Consider the following 22,265-nt stretch of genomic DNA (forward strand, 5'->3'; position numbering starts at 1 on the left):
GATGTTTCGCATGAATTGTATAATTTGATTTTCCTCTAAAACATTCCCTTAAGTGTTGAGAGTATAGACCTGTAATAAATTTGCTGAAGCTCAACTTCCATTGGCTTCAACAGGACAGCACAGGATTTGTTTTTTCTATTTCATCTGAATCCTGGGTTGAAAAATTATGCAAAAATAAAATCATCACTTCCATGGAAGTTGGGCTTCTGGCTCATGCTCGGATGAATTGTGTAAGATGTGAAAAACCAGGAATATTTTTTGCATGAGTACTATTCAAGTGATGTCCAGCTTTGACATAGTCGACAGGAAAACCTGGATTACACTAAACAACTGCAGCTTTTAGACCTTAAGTGAGCTTTAACTGTTCGATGGCCATGCAACTGACACTGTGCATAGAAGCAGTTATTTTAAAGTTTCAGTTGCATTTGTTCTGTCTTTGTATCATTCTATAATGAGTTGTCCGTGCTGCATTATTTTACTGTTGCCTGTGAGGCAGACTTTCAGTTCGTTGCCAGCTGTAACCATAACGACCAAGTGCAAAAAAAAAAAAAAAAAGCTCCACTGAAAAAGTTAATCTTTCTCTCTAACTGTGAGAACTGGAAAGCTTCGAACTCGGTTTCTAACAGAAAAAAAAGTGAATTTATTGTGACCTGTTGCCAACTTTGGAGGTAAAGGGAACACAGTATTTATCACATTGCCAGCCATGGGATGAACTGGTGTAAAGCACACTGGCAGTGGACTGTGCAGCTGTGGAAACCTGCTCTCTGGAGTAATGACTCAGGCTTCTTCATCTCACAGTCAAGTTTGTTGTTGAGTCAGGGATTGGAGAATGTTATGAAAATGTTTCCTGCATCACCGACCCAACTTCAAACTTCTGTGAGATAAGGTTGTTATTTTGCAATAAAATGGCTTGAATATTTCATTGAATAAAATAAAAAATATAATTTATTTATAATATATTTTTATATTTATATTTTTACAAAGGCATACAGGCACTATAGTTATCTATAGTTTCAAAGGGAGTACAATATCATCTTTGGTGCTGCTGATGCAAAGATGGAGGAATATTCTTTGTGTCGTTTGTGATAAATGGTAACTACAGTAATAAACCCTTAATAATATTCACCTTCCATGTATTTTCTCTTTCTACTATGCGGCAATTTGTCTGTACTTTCAAGGCTCATGCATCCTACCTCCAAAAAATCTTTTAAGAAGAGATTGTTCTTTGCATCGAGTGAAAATAGAGTACGTGTGTCAGTGTTCTTACATCTGTGTTTGGGCCTCTGTGTGAGGGTATATGAACCTGAATTGTGTTCTACTGTACTTTTCCTTTATCCCCTCTCGTAGCCGTGCTCCATTAAATATGTCTGAAAAGAAACGATACTTCTGGAGCAGAGAAAGAGGGAGACAGAGAGATAGATAGATAGAGAGAGAAAGCTCTCACCTCTATTGCATCACCTGTTACTGATACTGATCTCCTCACATCCTTCCATCCTTGTCCCAATCTATGTTTCTGATTATGTACGTTTCATCAGCTTGTCTTGATTTTCATTTTCTATATTGATGCGTTTCACTTTTTCTCTTTTCTCTTTATCTTTATTTTAATTTTTATTTGCCTCTCCTTTAGTGACCATCTGCTGCACTGGCCGTCTTTTCAATTCAGCTCAGCTGGCTGATTCAATGACTATAAAACATCCAGCCTGAGAACACAGTAGCAAAGTTCATGGCACGGTCACATGCAAATCACTCTTGGCAGAGCGCAAATACAGTATGTGTATGTTCAAATCAAAATATAAACTCTCGTTCCCCCAAAACACTGTTTATAAAACGATAAGTGTACAAGTTGTTTTTTTAACTTGCCGATACCCAGAGCAATACTGATACTTTTTTAGTCTGGGTAGCAATAAATATGCACTGAACTGGACGGCAGTGTCATATAGGAGGCACAGCTCTGTGGATAATGCAGCACGTGCAGTGTATGTGTAAACAACGGTGAAAACAGTGAAATCGTGACAGACAGCTTAATTTTCTTCTCATAAAGTGAACACTATTTTAATCCAAATGGAAAAACAATATTTCTGTATTGAACAAACACAGAAAAATACAAATTGAACTCTTCAAACTGACAGTATTTCAATAAAACTAGGCATAAATACTTAAAAATAAATTAAACTTTTAACATGGAGTAGAGTACTTGTCTCAATAAACAAATGAACACACACACTGTTGTCAAATGACTCTGGACATAAAGTGACTTGGTGAAGTGCAAACTTCTCATCTATCCACTGTGCTATTAAAATTAAGTAGATACATAAGTACATTCAGTGATAAGGAGTATCAGGCCACTGGATCGGCAGTGACTTACTACTAGGACTCTCATCAGTATCTCATCAGTAAAAACAAATTAATTTCTCTGTGCAGTTGAGAGAATACACCTGTTCATTTGTTGCACATTCTCTCTCGCTTTGAAAATGTATCGTTATAAATTCTGATTATTTTTAGTCCCAGAATGCATCGAAGAAACACCTGAAATGTTAGCAGGGAGTCTGCTTTCAGCAGGGTAATTATATGCAAAGGTGAAAGGGTGAGGGGGGGGGACACAACATATTAGGGTGTTGACATGCTGAGCAGTGTTACTGCTACTACAAAACACACATATACTGTACACAGGCACAAATGCAGGAGCAACATTCAAATAATATCTAATACCAAAAACACATCCAGGTATAACAGCCGCTTGAGAAGCTGATCTGGATGAAGCAGAGCCTCGGTTTACCCCCTGACTGACAGTAACATTTCTGATGAAACATTCTGTTTTGATGTAACTCAGATTATGGTCCTCTCCGTCCCTCTCCATAACCTCTCAAAAGTAATGAAAAATATACTCCTGTACCTGTAACCCTGCGTCCCCCTCATCTATTTTACATCACCTTCAATAGCTTTGAAGGATGAGCTTATCAGTGTGTTTCCAGAGCCTGCTGTGATGCGCTAATGTGAATGGGCGCCCCCTCTCATTCTTTTTGACACACACGTGCCTTAAATGTACACACGCTGTCCGATCGTCTCAGATTAAATGAACACAATAATACAGGAGAGTCTGAGCAGAACTGGCAAGATTAGAAAATAAGTCTTCTTCTTTTGAACATCTCCACTGCAGAAACTAGTACTGTAAGTTGAGATTTCCTCACGTAAATACCCCATACATACGTACGAGTGATGGTTTAAAACGTGATTTAAACTTATTAATAATAAATCACTCACCTAATGGTGCAACATGAAAAATTTAAAATTACATTTGACCCAGATAATCTTTAGCATATTTAATGTTTCCCCCCTCTGTATAGGAAAACGTTTAACCTATGTGTTAAAGGGAGCAGGGTATTCCATTAGCCACTTTATTACAGTTAGAGGCAGATTCTGACTCAGATAGTGGTTCTCAATTGCCTCTGCTCATAACACAGTGAGCTCACATTGGGAACCCCCCCACAAAAACTCTGATTCCCACTCATTTTTTAAAGACTTGATGGATGACTTAGGTTCTACAGTAGGTTTTCTATGCTGCTGGTGTTTTCTATGAGTATAGGAAACAAGCCGACACAGAGAACAGATACACTGACTGTCCAAGGTTTAACAGACAAGTCGGTGAACATGAAAGAATACCTCATATGAGCTGTGATCTCCAAGAGACAAGCTGGTGGAGCAGAGTAAGAGTAGGAACGTAAGGAATACACAAGCCTGCGAAGATTACATGTCTGGTCAACTAGTGAATGGAGATATAATAGCTCAGCTCAGAGGGTGATATGTACAGCCATACTACTGCTAAGAAGAAAAAAAGGAAATAAAAGCTTAAAATGTAATGCTAGCTTGGGTTAAAAATCATTTAGATGTAAACAATCATACTACCTTCTTAGGTTCAGGCACTTTTATCTGTCTACTAAGCTGAAGCTGTTTAGGACTAATTCATCAAAACATTGCAAATTATATGTAAACTGATGAACTGTGTGAACTGTTTCCGCTGACGAAGGACTATTTATAAGTGACTGTGGCTGCATATCCACAGCACCAAAAGAGCAATTTACTATAAAATGTTTATGCATTTGTTTCAAATTGCTCAGCATTGATTTCAACATAATAATAAAAAGTCATAAACAGTATTAATGTTTAAAACATCTACTCAACTGTTACTTTTGGGCAGTAAAAAAAACAATTTCAGAAACAGAAATGTGGAGAGATATAATGAAAGGCTTTTATGGACGTGATATAAGATGAATATACTGTCACACCAAGAACAGCACAGGATAACAAAGCACAACATTTATAATGATGCTGTTTTCTACTAACGGCAGCTTTAGCTCAAAGAATTCTCTCGCTCTGCCTCCATGATATTTTGGTGATGAGCTGCAGACTGACAGTAGCAGAAAATGTGACAGCAATTACAGTGAAGTTGAAAGACTCAAATGCAAAGAAGCAGTAGCTGACAAAGACCGAGATTATTGTTAATTAGAGAAGAAGAGTGGTAGAGGGTTGGGGGGACTACTGTCATTTTATACACTGACTCAAAAGAAGTGTGATCCCTGCTTTGCAATGTGACAGCCAGCAAGCAGGAAGTAAAGAAATGAAAAAAAAGAGGTTTCAGGAAACAGCAAGATGTTTGTTAAAATGATATTTAAAGAACAAAAGTGATAAGCAATGAAATTACATATATAGATGGAATAATATTGTTTTACTAAAAATATCTCAACACAAGTCCTTTCTATCCTTCGAGACATCCTCTTTCCTCTTGCCAGGCAGCTCCAACTTCAACATTCTTTATCTAACATATGCAGCTTCTCTCCTCAACACATGACTAAACCTCCAACCGTATCTCCAAACTGCTCCACCTTAACTGTCCCTCTGATCTGCTCTTTCTAATCCTGTTCATCCGGGTCACTCTCAGTGAGAATCTCAGCATCTTCATATCTTCCACCTCCAACTCAGCCTTTTGTCTTTCAGTCAGAGCCACTGCTCCAACCTATACATCATAGCAGATCTCACTATCATCTCATAAACGGTCCATTTCACCTCGTTCTATTTTTCTGTCACATATAACCCCAGACACGCATCTCCATCCATTCCATTACTCTGGGTGGTTGTCCCTAGATCCCTGAACTTTATTCGCTTATCCACCATTACTATCTCCACACCTTGCAGTTTTATTTTTCCACTTGCCTCACTCTCCTCCATTCCTCTACACTTCCAATCAAACCTCCACCTCTCCAGGTTTCTTCCAAATGATGCCATCTTTCATTATATATAACAATGTCATCTGCAAACATCATGGTCCCTAGAGCTGTAAGGCCAGAGCAACTAAGCACTCTTCCACATTGTGGCTCCACAGCTTCCTTTAAAAAGTTGTATTTGGCACTTCTCTTTTGGTCAATAATTTAATTTATTCAATTTTGTGGTTCTATAGTTCTGTGCACATTTATTGTGAAACCATGTGGCAAATATGTGTTCTGTGCATGCCATTAAAAGCAAAACAGTTTATTTTTAAACAATTTACACTCTAATCTACACAGGAGCTCAATGCATGTCAATGACTGCTATAGTATTTATTAGCTATAGAATACTAAACAAAAAGCTGTGAAGCCTTCTGAACATCAGTCACATCTGTTGTGTACTAGTTGCCCTCCGTCTGTACTGTCAAATATAGACGTTTATTTGGTGAGGCAGACGACGCCTTAATGAGGAGTGAAACTGCGTCTGATCGTGTAGGTGACGTTGATGGAAACTGATTTGACTGATACAATCACAGCAAATCATGTCAAGAGACCTATTTAAGCAAGTTTTCCATTATAATCGCTGTGTTGCTTTTACCGCCTGTGCTGCTGTAGTGTCAAAGTTTGACGTAAACTCGACTGAACTCAGGTGGAGAGTGTCAGAGAAAATTTGGTAAAGCTAATGGAAGCAAGCCAATACAAAAAAGAGACAAGTGTGCAGACCAGCGGCGTCACCGTTGACATCTGAGCTGAGCTGAAAGTGTGAAGAAACATGGGAATTGAGCAGAGGGTAGAGCTGCTGTCACCACTGCTCTGCTTCAACAGCACACAGACAAAGTGCCTGATGTGCAGACAAGTAAAAGTGCTGCGACCAAGATAGATCTGCCTGAGATTAATGTTAGAATTATCGAAGGCTTTTTGAATTCACACTCACACCAGATTGAACACCGTGTGACATCCTCTCAGCTTTCAATTGTTTTTCTTTCCAGTGTACTTTATTGTATATCTACTGATTTAGGCCTTTTTTTTAACTCAGGTGAGGCAGAATAGTAGCCTGAAGAATGATCCAATTCTGGGTGAAAATGAACATAATGGTAGAACAATAATCACATCACTCTCCCTCTCTTATGTCTTAGTGGCAAATGACCATACAACTGCACATTTGTTCCTATAACAATACCCTTTTATAATCCCAGAAATACAAAGTGAATAAAAATGATGTTCACATTAAGCAGTTTGAATGGTATTTGATAAATAATCTGGATATTTTAGAAGTGTTCACCAGTGGGAAATAATACAGGATAATAGTACAAGAAATGAGCAGAGCCACCATTAAATACCAAAAAAAAGGAAATAAAACCTGAATCTGAAGGGCTGGTGAAAAACAACTTTGATGTGATGTGAATTTTGAGTTTCATTCTAGTAATATCTTCTCCGTTGACAGGTCCATTGGGTGGAGATGATCAAACAAACATGTTATAGTATTTGGAGTTTTTATAGTTGTGTTTACCATAATAACCGTGTAACAAGAATAACATTACACCAGTTTGTTGTAAATTCCATATTTATCAAAACATCTGAGAAATTATACACTTAATGGGAAGAAGAGCTGGTTGTAAACTCATTGAACACATTACCGACCAGGAGCTAACTACTTCCTCCAAAACCTACAACAGCCTCTCCTCTACTTTCCTCTCTTCTCCTCTCCCCTTGTTTCTATCCAGTATTGATTTTCAATGTACAGTATAAATGAATTTTGTTTGCTATAAATTTATGGGGCCCTCTAGCATTCATAAATGTATCTTTCTCCATCTCCCCCACTCCTCAATATTCAGTCTTCTGCAAAGGTGTGAGGGGCTTTGTATGTCTTCTCCAGTGGCAATATCTGAACCAGGCAAACCCTGGAAATATCCTGTATCAAACCTCTCTCACACACACAGGCGGTGGCACACAAACATATTCAGTCAGCACTAAGAGGGAATGAAACAATATAACATTATAATCGGGGGTGGCTGTAGTATGTCCCCCCCTCAAATCTGTGCCTGAGGCACTTCCATTATTGTAATGCCTTCTGCTCGCTATTTGGACTGTGCAAGTAAACTTGTGTGTGTGTGTTTCCGTGTGTGACTGATAGAAATTCTGCATCTCAGAGGAATCGAAGTTATTACTTCTAGCTGAGTTGATGGTTGTAAATGAGCACACACACACCCACATGGGCAGACCAGAAACAGCAAAAATATTACTTTTTTTAATTTATAGTCTGGCTTTTTTGCTGCAGCTCATTTCAAATTTGGTATTGAATAAACAAATTTGCAAAAATAATAATGAAAGCAAAATATGTACATGAACCAGTCAGCAAAGTGCATAGAAGTGTGTGATTTAGATAAAACGTTTAACAAAGGGAAAAAGAGTGCTAAAAATGATCAAATTTATGGTGATGTTAAATAAACCTCCAACTTACACAAGCATTTCATAAATTAGCTTCACATCAGTCAGCTGTCATATTTGTTTTAATGTCAGAAGTCATGATAAATGATTACAATTTTCACTAAATATCTTCTTTTTGAGTATAAAATTTTATTCTACAAAAAAAATGTTTATGGACACTAAAGAAATTGTAATTTGTTTTATAATCAAGAAAACAGGAGCCAGTGAGCACAGTTCCCATCAAAGTAATGCTTCAGAAAAGTGATCAGAGGGAAAACTCTTCACAAGGATTATTTATGAAGATCTGATCTGCCGTATAAAGATCTCATCTGACTGACTGTGGATGACTTAGTGACTTCATGGTTAATAATGTGGGGGGTTAGGGGCGTTATTTTCAGGCATATCGAAAAAGTACTTTTTTTGATGCAATGTTATCAGTGGAACACTTTCCAGTCCTGCTCTACAAAGATGTTGTTGCAAGTTGAAAAATTGAGAGATAAAGGAGGAGGAAATAAGGACACAGTTGAAGAGTTAATGACTAAGGAGGGAGAAAATGGAAAATGATGGTTAAATTGGACCAGAGTCTCTTCAGGAAACCCTAGTATCCTAGGCCCTACACACATTCACACACACTTTTAATTTAACAACACTATCATTTTTTTACAAAGTTTCTATTTCTTTTGAAAATCGATGATATAATAATAATAATAATAACAATTTACAACTACTACAGTGTCTATGAGATGGCGTTTTATTTAAAAGTAGATGGGGTGTTAATGCAATTTGTTCACCCGCAGTTACATCACATTAACATTAGATGATGCATGAAATATACAAGTGGCTGTAACTAATTATGTGTAATTTATCAGCATGAGGATAACAGACCAGAATATAAATAAATAAATAAAAAGCTGAAAACATTAACTACGTGTACCCCCTGGTGAGGCCCTTGTTCTACGTGATGTGTTTGACATGAACAAAACAATAAGAGAAATGACGGAAAACACACAAACGTGACCCAGTTTGATTATGAGGAGAGAACTGAAGCTCACGCTATAAACAACCTGGAAACTTTCAGTTTTCCACATTTGGTTATGGTTGAAAGATTAAGTAGGTTTAAATTGGTGTTTGCATTGTTTAATCGTCTGTATTATTTAACATTGTCTGTATTGGTTTATCTCCCAGTGAAAGCCCAATTATCCGACTGAATAAGCTGCATCTGAACAGGTTTGTAAACAAAAGATCTTTACTGAGAACATAATAAAATAGTTTGCGTGGTTTCTATAAGACATGCTTTCTTGTTTCCATGTCCAGCCACGCCATCTATCCCTGACGTCTTCCGATATGTTTTGACATTAAATTGGACATATTTGTGCTTTGTTGTATAAAAACACTTTTTTGTTTTTTTTTTAAAAGCTCAAGGTTCCGATCAGCTTTGAATCCCCAGGAGGGACATCAACACTACGACTGATTATTACATTTTAACTGTAGAATCCACAGGTGAAGTTTTCTTGCACAGGTACGAAATTATCATCACAGATCAGGTGAAATCGAAAGACATCTTTCGGTGACACATTTTCGGATTTTGAATTATAAAAAAAATCAATTTAGTTATATATTTTTTTTTTTTATTTAGTTGTCACAGCCGGCAGACTTTCCAGAAATTAAAAAAAAAAAATTTATGGACCAATACCAATACACTTTTTTGATTATTCAAATGTTCCCTTTCAAGGTGAGGACATTTCAAGACTACTGAGCTCCCACTGTACACAGAAGCCAGTGTGTCCTTTATTGCTAGAATTTCTAATAAGTCCCTATTATGTCTCTACTAATAACAGAAGCAGAGCTGAGAAGGTGTGTGTATGTCAGTCTGTTTGTGAGTCTGTGTATTCTAGTGATACTGATGTAATAGCAGGCTCGAGCCCAATTAGCCTGGAGGGTAACTCCATAATAATCCCTACCCCTGGGCATAATGGCCTATTTAAGCAGCGGTGGACAGAATAACTGAGTGGAAGGAAGGAAAGAGAAGAAGCAAGAAGGGGGAAGAAGAAGCAGAAAGAAGACCAGCATGAAAGACTGGCGAAGACAAGGCTAACAGAAGGACATCTCTACCTGGATGGGAAAAACAGATTTATAAAAAATAAATAAATAAAATTAAAAATGATGATGTCTGTGTTGACAAGTTATAGCTTAAGTTAAAAAAAAGTCTCAAGTAAGTTCAACATCATTAAATATGATTTTCTGTTTGTTGACAGTTTTTATAGTTACAGCCATTGAATGTTTTCCACATTTGTGCTCTGCTTGCTGAAAACTGATCTAACTGTTTGTCATTTGTGGAAAGTCAGTACCAAACCATGTCAGGAAATGACATGTCACATGTCCCAAATCATGCCACTTTTAACCAAGAGGTGCAGTTTGAAAAATACGGAAAGGCAGCTATTTTCAGCAGCACATTCCATGACTTCACCTTTTCTCAGTGAACTATGCATGAATGTACAGAAAAATATTCACACATCAGAAAAACAAAAACATCTGGCCTACAGTTTGATCAAACATTATGTCAACTCTGTCCAACAGAAATCGAAGCTTAAGTTATAAGAACTTTTAGGTCACATACATAATTTATATGCCGGCAAAAAAATGATGATAAAAGGTTAAGTTGAATTAACACATCTTTTTTTGGTGTGTATTGAACACAAGATTTATAAAAAAAGTGCTTTTTATAAACACCAACCAAAAGAACACAGAGGTACCGTGCTTCTGAAATGATACCAAAGGGGAACGTGGTTCATTGAACCAAAAGGGGGAACGTGGTTCATTGAAGGGGAACGTGGTTCATTGAACCAAAAGAGAAATAATGTGCAATTTTTTGTGGACTAGTTGTGACCAAGGCACAGTCAAACAAATTTAAGTTCCTCTAAAAGGTCTCTAAATACCAAAAACTCCCGGTTGGTTGTGGATTTAGGTAGAAAAGAAATAAAGTAACCTATTAAATCAAATTATTTTAATTTTCTATCACTGCATTACAATTTGAACTTGTATTAAAACTTGTTTTGAACCATTGTTATACTGATGAATATTCTGTTGTTTATAAACAGCATGTTGAGAACTCACCTGACAAGAGGTCCACCTGGTTATGTTTTATCCCGTTTGATACGTTGATATGAACGATGACTTTTCCATCATGCAGGAAGATCCGGAGCGTGCCGTCATCAAGGTTACTGTACAGGAGGAGTCCATCAGGGTTCCATGTACGAAACTGGAAGCCAACAGATATGGTGTGGTGACTGGCTCGACCTGGCAGCTGGAGGAAGCTGGTGTCGTTGAAAAACACGGGAAAGGTGTGTGTTTCCACGCAGGCGAAGGACAGGTTGCGCTATTGGGGCAAAGTAACAGACAGATTAACCATGAAAGCTGTTTAAGTTAAGTGAAATACTTGACTGCATCAAGAAAATTGTCTCTTGGTTTCATCTTCCCTTTGACTCATGGAGTAAATGGTAACTTTGCTGAGGATGGTGTGAAACAAAGCAAACATTGCATCATTAAGGGAGGATTTAGGAACTAATTGTCATTGAGTTTCAGCACCAACTCACTCTTAATCAAATCCTTAGTTACTGCACAACATTGAGCTGCAATACTAACTCCAGGCTATTCCTCATTGCCTCCCCATGCCTGAGTGTGTGTTTTACTAAATTTGCAAACGGATCTGGGTTGATTAGAAATGAATGGGTGTGTGAATCATCAGAGGGAATTAGAGGTGCAGCTTTAATGAACTTGTTATGTGCCTCCATTTGTTCAGTCAGTGCAGCAGAGATTGAAGCTGATATATGGCCTTTCACTGTTGAGCAGTGAACAATAGATGTGGAGAGATTAGGGCAGGCAGAAATCATGCATGCAATTTTAGTAACATATTCAAGGACGGCAAAACACTCAGTGTTCTGAATTTGCTGAAGATGTCATCTAAGGAGTGTCGGTGTTGATGAGCTATTGTTATTTACGAAGGGTTGAAAACCGTTAATGTGCAAAAAATTGTCCTAGAAAACTGCAGAGGAGCAGAGGAGGCACATGTGATGTAAAACACAGACATAAGATTATCCACCTTCTAAACCATTAAGGTGTTTCTTCTCAGCTAAGGTGGGGCAATAATTTGTAGATTTAGTACTCAGCACATTTGTTTTCCTTACAAAGCTTGAGGTGTCAAGCTTCTTCCTGCGTGCCAGGTCTGTGATGTTGTCTCCATTGTAGGTGATGCTCTCCATGCATCCTTTAAAGTTCTTCCTCCCTCCTCCAACTGGCTTCCCACTGTACGGCATTTCTCCAAAACTCAACTAGAGAATGACGAAGTGCAAAAAAGAGACATTAACTTACATTTGTTAGCAACTTAACAAAGAGTCTTTTAAGGGCAAATAAATTAAACAGTTCATAACACGCAACTCTTACAAGCAATTGAAACAGACGTTCAACGTGATTTTTTTATTTTCCTGATTTTAATGATATTTAAATTGAGACCTAAAATATCTTTATTGATGAAAGGCTTGTTGGGTTAAGTATAGATCGCTAGAGCAACTCTCACGGTGCACTGAGCACACTCAGCATATTGCCTGCAATTTTTTTTTTACATTTCTTTAATTGTATGCCATGTATTTGCATGTTACTTGACGGCTACTGTTGTTTTCCTGCTTCTCGACACACTTCTCTGACTCCTGTCTCTCTGTATTTTTCTCTTCCCTTAGCTTAGCTTTGTGTTTTTGGCCTTTCACCCTTTACTGGCAAAGGACTGGAAGAAGGAAGACAGTCTGATAAACAAGTATCTGGAGAAAAGCAATACAAATCTAAACTGATCTTGTTTTGTACAGTTGTACATGTCTTCTCTAATTTTTCTTGAGTATTGCACTGGACTCAGAGGGAAGACAACATGATGGAGGGCGGTTTGCAATTACCAGTCGATACGTGCCTATCTGGAAGTATGTGTGTTAGTGTGTGTGTGGTGATGCTCCAGTGGTCCTGGTAATTACCGCCAAGTGTACACACCATGGTATTGGGTCTGCTAGCTCAATTGGGAGCAGAACACACACATACACATACGCACACTCATTCACATACACACATATACATAGACATATACTGTATATTGTACCGGCGCCATGATAAAATATGTAAGCCAGGTGCATTGCAGAGCCACACTTCAGTGTGATGGAGATGGAGCCACAATTTCAATATCTGCAAAAATTATCTCAGGCAATAACGCTGCTGGGATCTACTGGAGGATTACCAAACACAAATACACCCTCACACACTCTCACAGGCATACCCTTTTGTGCAGATTTCCCAGAAGACCCCATAATTCAACAGCTTTAGTTTAATTGGACTGTGGTTTGTCTTGGCCCATTTCTCTGTATCGTACTTAACGGACTACATCAGCCATATCAGCATTACCAGGTGAAGGTCAGACACAAATATATATCAATATGTACGCACACTTACAAATAAAGGGCACAACAACAAATAGATTATCCTTACCTCACTACACCTGCAAACACAAATACTTGCCATTTCTATTTTGTAATCCAAAATCACTTTCCTGGTTTAAGTATTATTAGCTGAACTCTATGCTTTCCATTGCCTACTTACATTAATTATGTGAGATTCATAGATTTGTGTTAGAGCAGTGGAACCCAGCATCTAATTTCCTTTTCAGTTTTAATGTTCTGTACAGTACAAAGAGGTCAAGTCATGGAGCAGTTTGTCCAAATGCAATGTTAAAATCACTAAAGGCTATTGACACGTTGAAAAGTAATTATCAAGCATGACGCACAAACTGAAGCGAAACATAATGAAAAATGTAAATTCAATATTTATCTGACTAGTGTTATGGCTTAAAAAAACCAAAACAAGTTTGACTCCTATTTTACAAAGAGCCAATCATTACAAAATGTTAAACAACCTGATGTGACCCTAACCCATAATGATTTCTCCAACACCTATCGAGCAGCTAAAAACTCTCTTCTGTAGAGAAACTACCAATACTTGTGCTGTTCTACACAAAATAGTTGCTCTGTAAGAGAGATAAAAACTTTACTTAACTTTATTGTTGATTATTTTGTTATTACATTTTACACTAACCAGAACATGGGTATTTCTCATATGATTTCTGTTACCAAAATCTGCATTACACAGTACACAATACTGATTTTTTTTCGTACCTCATAGTCCAAATCCAGATGGTCAAATTCCCCGTTGGTTCTAAAGTGTTGAGTGTGACTGTCCAAGGTGAAGTTGACATTGCGACGGTAGCGCTCAATCACCACGGAGTGCCAATGGTTGTCGTCCAACAGGCTGCCAGTGGTCACAGAGGTGTGACCCAGGATGGAGCCATACTGGTTACTGCCTGTATTTAACATAGATTAGGTTTTAATAGGCAGAGGCAGAGAGGGAGTGCCTTGTTTTACATTGAAATCACTGCAGAGGACAACGTGCTCAGAGTTTCCAGTGTGTGTTGTTTTTACAGAGTGATTTTGTAATGCATCACAATCTCTTAAGGAAACCAAAAAACAGATTTTTTTTACCATTAGAGTGACCAAAATGGAATTGTCAGGAATGAATAACACACTTTAGACAACCATTTTAAAGACTTTTGCAAAAGCTGCGATACATAAAAGTAACTATTTACCTATTAAAGTAACTATTTAACTATTTAATTACCTTCTGAAGGAAACTGTTATAAATAGTTTGGGTGTAAAATACATTTTGTGTTGTGTACCCTGTTGGCAACTGGTGGCAATGGAATGTGAATACAATGGCAAATAAATGGGTGAGATTGTGGGTTTGAATAAAAATTCTTTGCACAGTTCAGCATCCATATGGAATTCTCCTCAATCGTCTATGTAACATAGCTGTGCACTTTGTAGAACAATAGAACGAAAGTTAATTTTTTGTAAGAAAAATAAAATTGCACCAGCTCCGTTTCTTGATGACAAGAGAAAAAGCCTAATATTCTCTAATATGCCTCTGTGTGTATGCCATCATTCTGTTGCTCTTTTAGTGCATACAGTGGGATGGGATCACAGTACTTGGTATAAATACCAGAAAAGCTGTGTATAAATACAGTCCATTTACCAACTAGTGGTTAAGTTTATTCATCATAATTTCCAGGTGACAGGGATCTTGACTGATGTGGCATATATTAGAGTTAAGGTTTAGAGTCTAAGGGAGCGCAAAACGTGATTGTGATTGTAGACCTGTCACAGAAGTACAAACACAACCGCAGGAGCCATATGCATTAGATTGAGTGAGTAAAAAAAATCAAACAGCAGAGTCAAATGAAAAGGACTGCAGCGGCCAATGGAAGGATGAATGTCTTTGGCGTGACTTCTTGCCTTGCTTTAACTTAAAAATAATTTGATTTTCCTAGTCTTTTACCATTTTCTCCATTTCTACTTGATTGACAGAATAATCATCTCTGTAACATCATGAAAAATAACCCCAATTCATCTCTGTAACATAATGAAAAATAACCCCAGCCTGCATATTTGTGTGGGTAAATAGTCAGTGGTAACCAAATTTGGCGCACAAAAGTTGCTCAGTTCGACTCCAGGTCCAATTTGTTCCCATGCAGGCCCAGTAACTTCCAACTCCTGGCTAGGATATCATCACAAACTATATGAATTATTGTATCTAATGAATACCATGTTCTGTTTGTGTGTGTGTTTCTCACCCAGGTTTATCTGCAGCAGCAGCTTGGCTCTGTGCAGCTCCAGTGTAATGTAGTCTCCCTGCTGTCCTTCTCCGTGGAGAATCACTCCGTCGCTTTCTGACGTCTTAAACCTCAGAGCAATCACATCCTTGATGATCTTCATCTTCTTCATCTAGAAACAATGAATGAAAAGGCCAATTTGATCAAGATACAATTATTTTTAAATTCATATGGGGTACAACGCAAGGAAAAACCCTTGTTGCCAAAATTCCTGGTTATCTGCTCGGAAATTAATGAGTTAAATTGTGAATTTCCAATTATTTTTCTTTGTACTGCATATTTTTGTATCCTATGGTTGTTTTTCTAGGAAGATTTTTTGTCTTTTCTGTATGTGAAATGGAAGTATTATAGAAAAACAGTACCTTAAAGCGATATGCAATTACACCCTGTCCATCGAAGTTGATCACATCAGCCCCTGAGACAGTAGACAAAACGAGAGGACAACAGAGAGTGAGAGAGGTAAGAAAAAAACAAACAGCTATACGCCAAGGTAAATGTGAGGTAGCTCACTTCTCTTTTTAGAGAAAATATTTTAAATAATCGTTTTTCTATGGGACAAATCCTGTGTAAGTCTAGTTAAAAATCAGTGTTTGCTGAAAAACATCTTCGGGCTTTGGTTGCAGAGATTTGGAAGATTCACATGTTTCCTCATAGGAACACATTTGTTACTTACTGGGGGACTTGAATTAAACACAACCGCCATTAATATTAATACTTACACCTGTGTGTTTAGTGCTGTGACAAGCCAGAATGTCTGCAGGAGAAAAGGCCTGCGGTGGGAAATATTTTTTAAGGACTTAAATATTTGCTAAATAAATGCAAAACAGATGCACATTTAAACAGCAGGTCTACGTTAATTTTGCTCAGTGAGCGATGAAACAAGTTGACAGTAAAAGGATGATTACCACTGCAACTGTTTTTTATGAGTAATATAAAACTTCATGAATGCATCATGATGTTGTTTATTTATAAATGACATACATTTATTTAATATGTAGGGATGTAACGATGTTCTGCAGATAGTGCACTAAAATAAATTACATACAGATACGAAACATGCTTTTATTTTACTCCAGATTTTGGTCCAGTGTTTCTCAATTTTTGAACTACTGCCTTGTGTCCTGAAGGGTTAGCAGTGATAGTAAATAACATTTGCAAATAGTTTGCATTACCATGTCTAAAAATAAATGACATACAGCACAGGCTTCTAATAGGTGTCTCAGAGTCTGGAAATAGGCAGATGAACATGCTAATCAACACTTGATTGATCTCTCTATCTTTCTATCTTTTTTAGACAGTCCAAAATGTTTTTATTTTTTATTTTAATTTATGTTACCATGTATTATTTTGTGTTGTTTTGAAGAAAATTGACATTTTGTTTTGAAACTGACAGTATTAAGGCTTATGACTTTACCAACTATAACAATTAATAATATATAAATAATTATCATAATTATATTGTCCTTTATTATGGTTGTCTATACCCCTCAAAACCCCGCTCCCCATCAACCCTCCACCCGCCCACCACCACAAAAGCAGTAATTTTACCATGTCGAGTTTTTTACGGTTTTACTTACAAAAGGAAAAGAATCACAGCACAAGAGACACCTTGACTAATTGATGATTGTAAAGTACAACTGATATGATTGGCCATGTTCAACACACAACTAAGTATTTCCCTAGTAAACAAAGTATAACGGTGGTATAACTTCATTGCCCTTTAATAACCACATGCTGCCTCTCCGCAGGTGCAAATACTTGATTTTCGATCTTTATCACAACTTTACCCTTCGATATTATCCTTCTCTCTCCTCACGTTCACTACTTGCTTCTACTACAGACTATAGTGAACGGTGCCGTATATTTCTTATATACAATCTATGGGTCAAGAAAATAAATATGACAAAAACAGAAAAAGCAACAACATCAGGCGAGCCAAGAATATCACTGATCCTGATACAGCTCTTAAATCGGTGTCCTATAAAATATACAAATATATAGCTTTGCCTACCATGGTTTGTTTAATGTACAGTACTATGATTGAATAATAGTGGAGGGAGGTTTGTTCATATATGCTGTAATTGTAAAAACAAGAAAACAAGCAGAAATAGTATAAAGCACCAATTTAGGCTTAATCACACTAATGTATAATTTTTTAAACCAAATTCTTGCCATTGATGACTGATTTATTTCTGTGTGTGAGGTGGGAAATAAGGCCAAAAGTAAGACATAAATTTGCTGGTAAATAAGTGCTCCTTGCAGCACCTTTACTTTATCTCTTTATTTACGCCTACAGTTTTCCAAAAAGCATTACACCTCTGAGCCTCAAGACTACAACAACGCTCTTTTAGCAGTTTATGTGTTTGGCCTCGGTCCTGCTAACAAGATGGATGTTATCCATAAACAGAATCTACATGAGAAGAGTTCTGAGACTTGACAGATGATGGTAATATATCACACTGACAAGTGATGTGGAGCAACGTTGGCATAAATAGGCCACGAGGTAAAGTCAGGAGGGATGTGTGCGTACATCACCTCTTAAATCTAACTTGCATGAGAGTAATGTTATTTGTGTAGGAAATTTGATTTAAACTTTCTCTTTCTGTCTAGTTTCTATTTTAAACTCCTTATTCGGGCTTCACTTTAACCAGACTCATCTATGAAATAATTGATTCCGTGATTCCATGTAAAATATAAGGAAATAATGGTTTTAATGACAACCTCTAGTTCTGACACAGACACACTGAGCCTGTCAAAATATATCCCATCTGAATCACTGCATAGGATTTTAATTATTGCACATAGACCTCAGTAATTTGGTCTTTTAAACAAGATGTTTGGGTTTGTATGACCGTTCACTTACAGTGTAGTGGTTCTACCTCCCATTCCTTTTGTCTTCTGTCTTTTACATCCCCTCTGTGAGTGCCTAAAATACCACTTCATCTCTTTTTCACCTCTAAGCCTGCAAGTTCGAAAGAAAAACACTTTCAAGGAGCTGACTCTAAGAACATCTACACTCTTATAGCACATCTGCTCTGGACTGAATCCATTGAGTAGCTTATCTTTGAGCATTTCTGCTTTGGTTCATTTTCCAACAAATGGAGACCCAAGCAGACAAAAGACACATCAATGAAAGCCTTGCGAAAAACGTTTCACACCATTGTTTGTCTGCCTATGGATGAGTGTGTTCAACACTGCAGGCTCTAAAAGACCATGAAGGATTGAGAGGACAGTGACATTAGCTGACAGTACAGGTGTAAAACGTCTGTTTATGTTTTTATATACTCTCATACATTTATTGATGCAACAAATAATTGATGTTTTTGAAATTTTGTTGTTTTGGTATCTGTGAGAAACCTTAGGTGAGAAGATGCTCAAGTGTGTGACGTCATCAGCAGCTGTGGATTTGCACTTCTAACAAAACCTGCCTGCTCATAAATGTGGTTTTTGTGTGACGATTAGTGACCTGCGTCTGAAACATGCTGCCAGTGAATCTGCAGATTAAAAGATATGCATGTGTGTACCCTATAACAGTAATTTATTCAGAACCCTAATTAAAATGTATTATCAAAATCCATTTGGCAGCTTTAATAGGATGAAAGCAAAGAGGCCATAAGAGAGTCAGTTGTCTGGATGATACATTTGTTAATAAGTGAGTGACAGAGTGTTAATAGGGCTGCTATGGTGAACAGTTCAGAAGGTTTGTTCGTACAATTAGAAGATTCATCTCTCAAACTAGAAGATAGGATTTTAGATATCTGGGAGAATTTTCAGGCAACATCGGTCTTCCCCTGTTGTTGCAGTTGTGTAGGGTTATCATTGGATACTGAATGACTTTCTTTGGAGGTCTCTGGAGCACAAACTAGCAGGAAAATCTCAATACACCATGAGGCTCTCCCTTTGGTGCCTTAATCATAAATATTAATATGTTTTACTTAATGAATGTTTCCATCTGTGCTTGTCTGTGTGTGTGTTTGTGTGTGTGTGTGAGGAGGTGGGGGGTGCTGATCTCTACTTACAGTAGGAGCATCCATAGACCTCGATGCGGAGCCCTATCCGCCCCTCCTCGCTCCAGTCCAGTGGGACAAGCCTCAGAAAACGTGTCACGATTCCCTGCTGCAGCTCATGGCGAACTGAGCTCTCTGAATTGGAGTTGCCAGGGAAGGCCTTAAATAAAACACACAAACACACAAATGCACAGAAACATGCACAAAATTTAATTATTTATATTAAAATGTAAGGCCTGCAGTCAAACAAACAGCTCTGGGACTTACTGTAGAACAAGCATATTTGTTTCCCTCATTACATTTTACCCTCCAGGTTCACGCACACAAAACCTACAAGATAATTACGAGTCATCATAGCTCCTGTCTGTTGCAAGATGGTCTGACTGCAGGGAGGGAACTGTATGTTTTATCGACCACTGCATGTAGGGCTAAATTCCTCCGCACATATCATTTCAATTCTTGGCCAACTGTGTGTTCCCACAGACTTACGGTGTTGTAGAACGATACAATTTCCTTGTAATATTTGCACAGAGTTGCTGATGCACTATCTGAAACTCTAGTCTTAACAAATGACATAATGTCTGCAAGCAGAACCAACACACAACAAGAGTCATTCAGACAATAACTGTAGCGATGTTTCATTCAACTTTTGGTTTTGTTTTTGTTGTGTCTACAGTTAAGTAGTTATTTCATAGGAAGGTATGAATTACAAAGTGCAGAAACAAAAGAAAAGCTCCAGATCAAGTTACTCTGACTTCCTTTCCTCTTTTTTCCCTCCTTTCCTCCACCCTTTCGTCTGGCATCTCTTATTTCACCTGACCTTGTCCACGGTGGGAGAATCTCTCTCACACTCACTAATTCACCAGAGTGTAGACCCTGAATTATTTACTCTACTCTGAAATAAACATACACACAATAAACCTCCAGTCCCAATGGATGTTATCCACAGACCCAAACACTGTGAACATTTGGCATCATGGACAGCCCTATAGGTAACAAGACAGAAGCAAGACACAAGTCAGCCGTGTGGCTTTAAAGATAAGAAATTGAGGAGGCCGAACTGTGAATGAGAAGAGAGAGAGAAAAAAAAGAACCACTCGGCTCAAAACAGTTTGCTTTAAACTCACTTCTCAATGACCCATACACATGCTTTTGAAGATATGCTATCAGCAAAGAAGGAGATAGTGCAGAGTTCATGCTGAGCTCGGGCTGACTGGACGTTCTCAACACAGTGGAATGGACACGGGTAGATGTGTTCACACTTCACTTTAGATTTTTATCATTATTTATCCCACACATTTTAAAAGAATGCACAAGATGATACATTTTCAACTGCCTGTTACAAATCCACAAAATTCCACACAAGCAGTTGTTGTTTTTTTACCTGCCTTTCCTGACACAGCCCTACCTAGGATTTGGCAACCAGGTGGTTTTGAACCTTGAAACTTTTGGTTGTGGGCAACGCTCCTACCACTGAACAACTAGCTCTCCTCCATAACGAACAGGTAACAGAAAATAAACTATATTGAATTTAAAGGTGACCTAAAGCATTACTAGTTGATTTGGTGAAGTGGTAAATTAAAACTAGTTTTTGCTGACCCTATTTTTAAATCACTAATATAGGTTGAAAAAAAAAACATCAGAAGGAATGAATACTAATATTTTTGTTTGCATATTTCACACACCTTTTGAAGCCATACATTAAATCCCTAATGTGAAACCCTTAGTTCCTACCTGAAAAAATACTCTATGACACTGCATCTACAGGAAACGTGGCTTATTGTGTACAGGAGACTTCACTAGTTTCACTCCAATTGCCACTTTACTCTTTCTACCCGTGTCAAGGTTTAAGTGAAGGAGCGAGAGAAAGAAAGAGTTAACAAAATCATTTTCACTCTCCAAAACCAAAGCTTTTTCTCTCTCGCCATTTTTCAGCTTCCTGCTTTTATTCCTTTATTGTGCTCATTCCTGGATCCAGCACTTATCTTCACTTAGTTGAATGAACAGCTCAATTCAAAAAGTCATTGCTATGCAGGGTGGAGGGGAGAAGGTAGCACAGTGTTGCGAGGAGGAACAGAATGAGGAGAAAAAAAAAAAGTAGGAACCGAACAGCTCACAAAAGTTTGTCTAGTCAAGCGTTTAATTCCTGTTCCCTGAAAAGTCCAATCATCAAGCAAGGAACTAATGAGTCATCCTGAATTAAGGTGTGAATGTGTCACTGTATGTAGTGAATGTGCGTAATAATTTCTACACAGCAAATGTGCTCGTCAGTCTTACTGTTCTGGAAGCTAAAAGCACCCAAACGAGAATGTGTGCGGCTTAAAAAAATCAATTGTTGACAAAAACCTCCAGGTTTTTGTCTCCTATTTCTCCTGTCAATCTAAAAATGTATTATTAACTGGTTACTGTAAATGAAAGTGACTTAATACATAAGTTTGCTAACAACTGAAAAGAAAACTGCTGCAAATTGATAGCAGGTCTTCCCTTTGGTGAAGAATGCCCAAGAGGTTCAAATAGTGTAAAGATTCATACAGTGAAAATGGCTATAAAAGCTACAAAGTGATGTAATTTGGAATTAAGTTCCTAGAATACACTGAAATCCAAAGAACACACACTCAGCCAACTATGGTTGCAATAAAGTGGAAGTAGACAGGTTTAAGGACATTGACACATTTATGAAGATATTATGCAAAACTGTTGACACTCCTCATTAATATTTGCAGCAGTTTTCCCTATTCCAGAACATTATGTCAGTTTTACCAGTTTTGATCTCCTTTAAAGGAAAAAATATACAAAAAAACAATGACAACACAACGCAAC

At 37.6% G+C, this 22,265-nt stretch overlaps 1 protein-coding gene across 4 annotated transcripts in view; it reads right to left on the reverse strand.

Moving 5' to 3' along the window:
- cntnap2a (contactin associated protein 2a) overlaps positions 1–22,265 on the reverse strand; it is a 241,864-nt gene that overhangs the window by 108,285 nt on the left and 111,314 nt on the right. For all 4 annotated transcript variants that reach the window (XR_003049312.1, XM_025054369.1, XM_008307446.3 and 1 more), the window contains 6 exons: positions 19,458–19,605; positions 15,801–15,853; positions 15,400–15,550; positions 13,889–14,073; positions 11,870–12,013; positions 10,800–11,061 (listed from right to left, as the gene is read on the reverse strand). Coding sequence is in view for 3 of the 4 variants with exons in the window: in XM_025054369.1 (XP_024910137.1) it covers positions 10,800–11,061; positions 11,870–12,013; positions 13,889–14,073; positions 15,400–15,550; positions 15,801–15,853; positions 19,458–19,605 (943 nt within the window). In the remaining variant the exon portion in view is untranslated. The remainder of the gene's footprint in view (positions 1–10,799; positions 11,062–11,869; positions 12,014–13,888; positions 14,074–15,399; positions 15,551–15,800; positions 15,854–19,457; positions 19,606–22,265) is intronic.

Source organism: Cynoglossus semilaevis, chromosome 3, assembly GCF_000523025.1.
Source record: "Cynoglossus semilaevis isolate Cse_v1.0 chromosome 3, Cse_v1.0, whole genome shotgun sequence".
Classification (NCBI taxonomy): Eukaryota; Metazoa; Chordata; class Actinopteri; order Pleuronectiformes; family Cynoglossidae; genus Cynoglossus; species Cynoglossus semilaevis.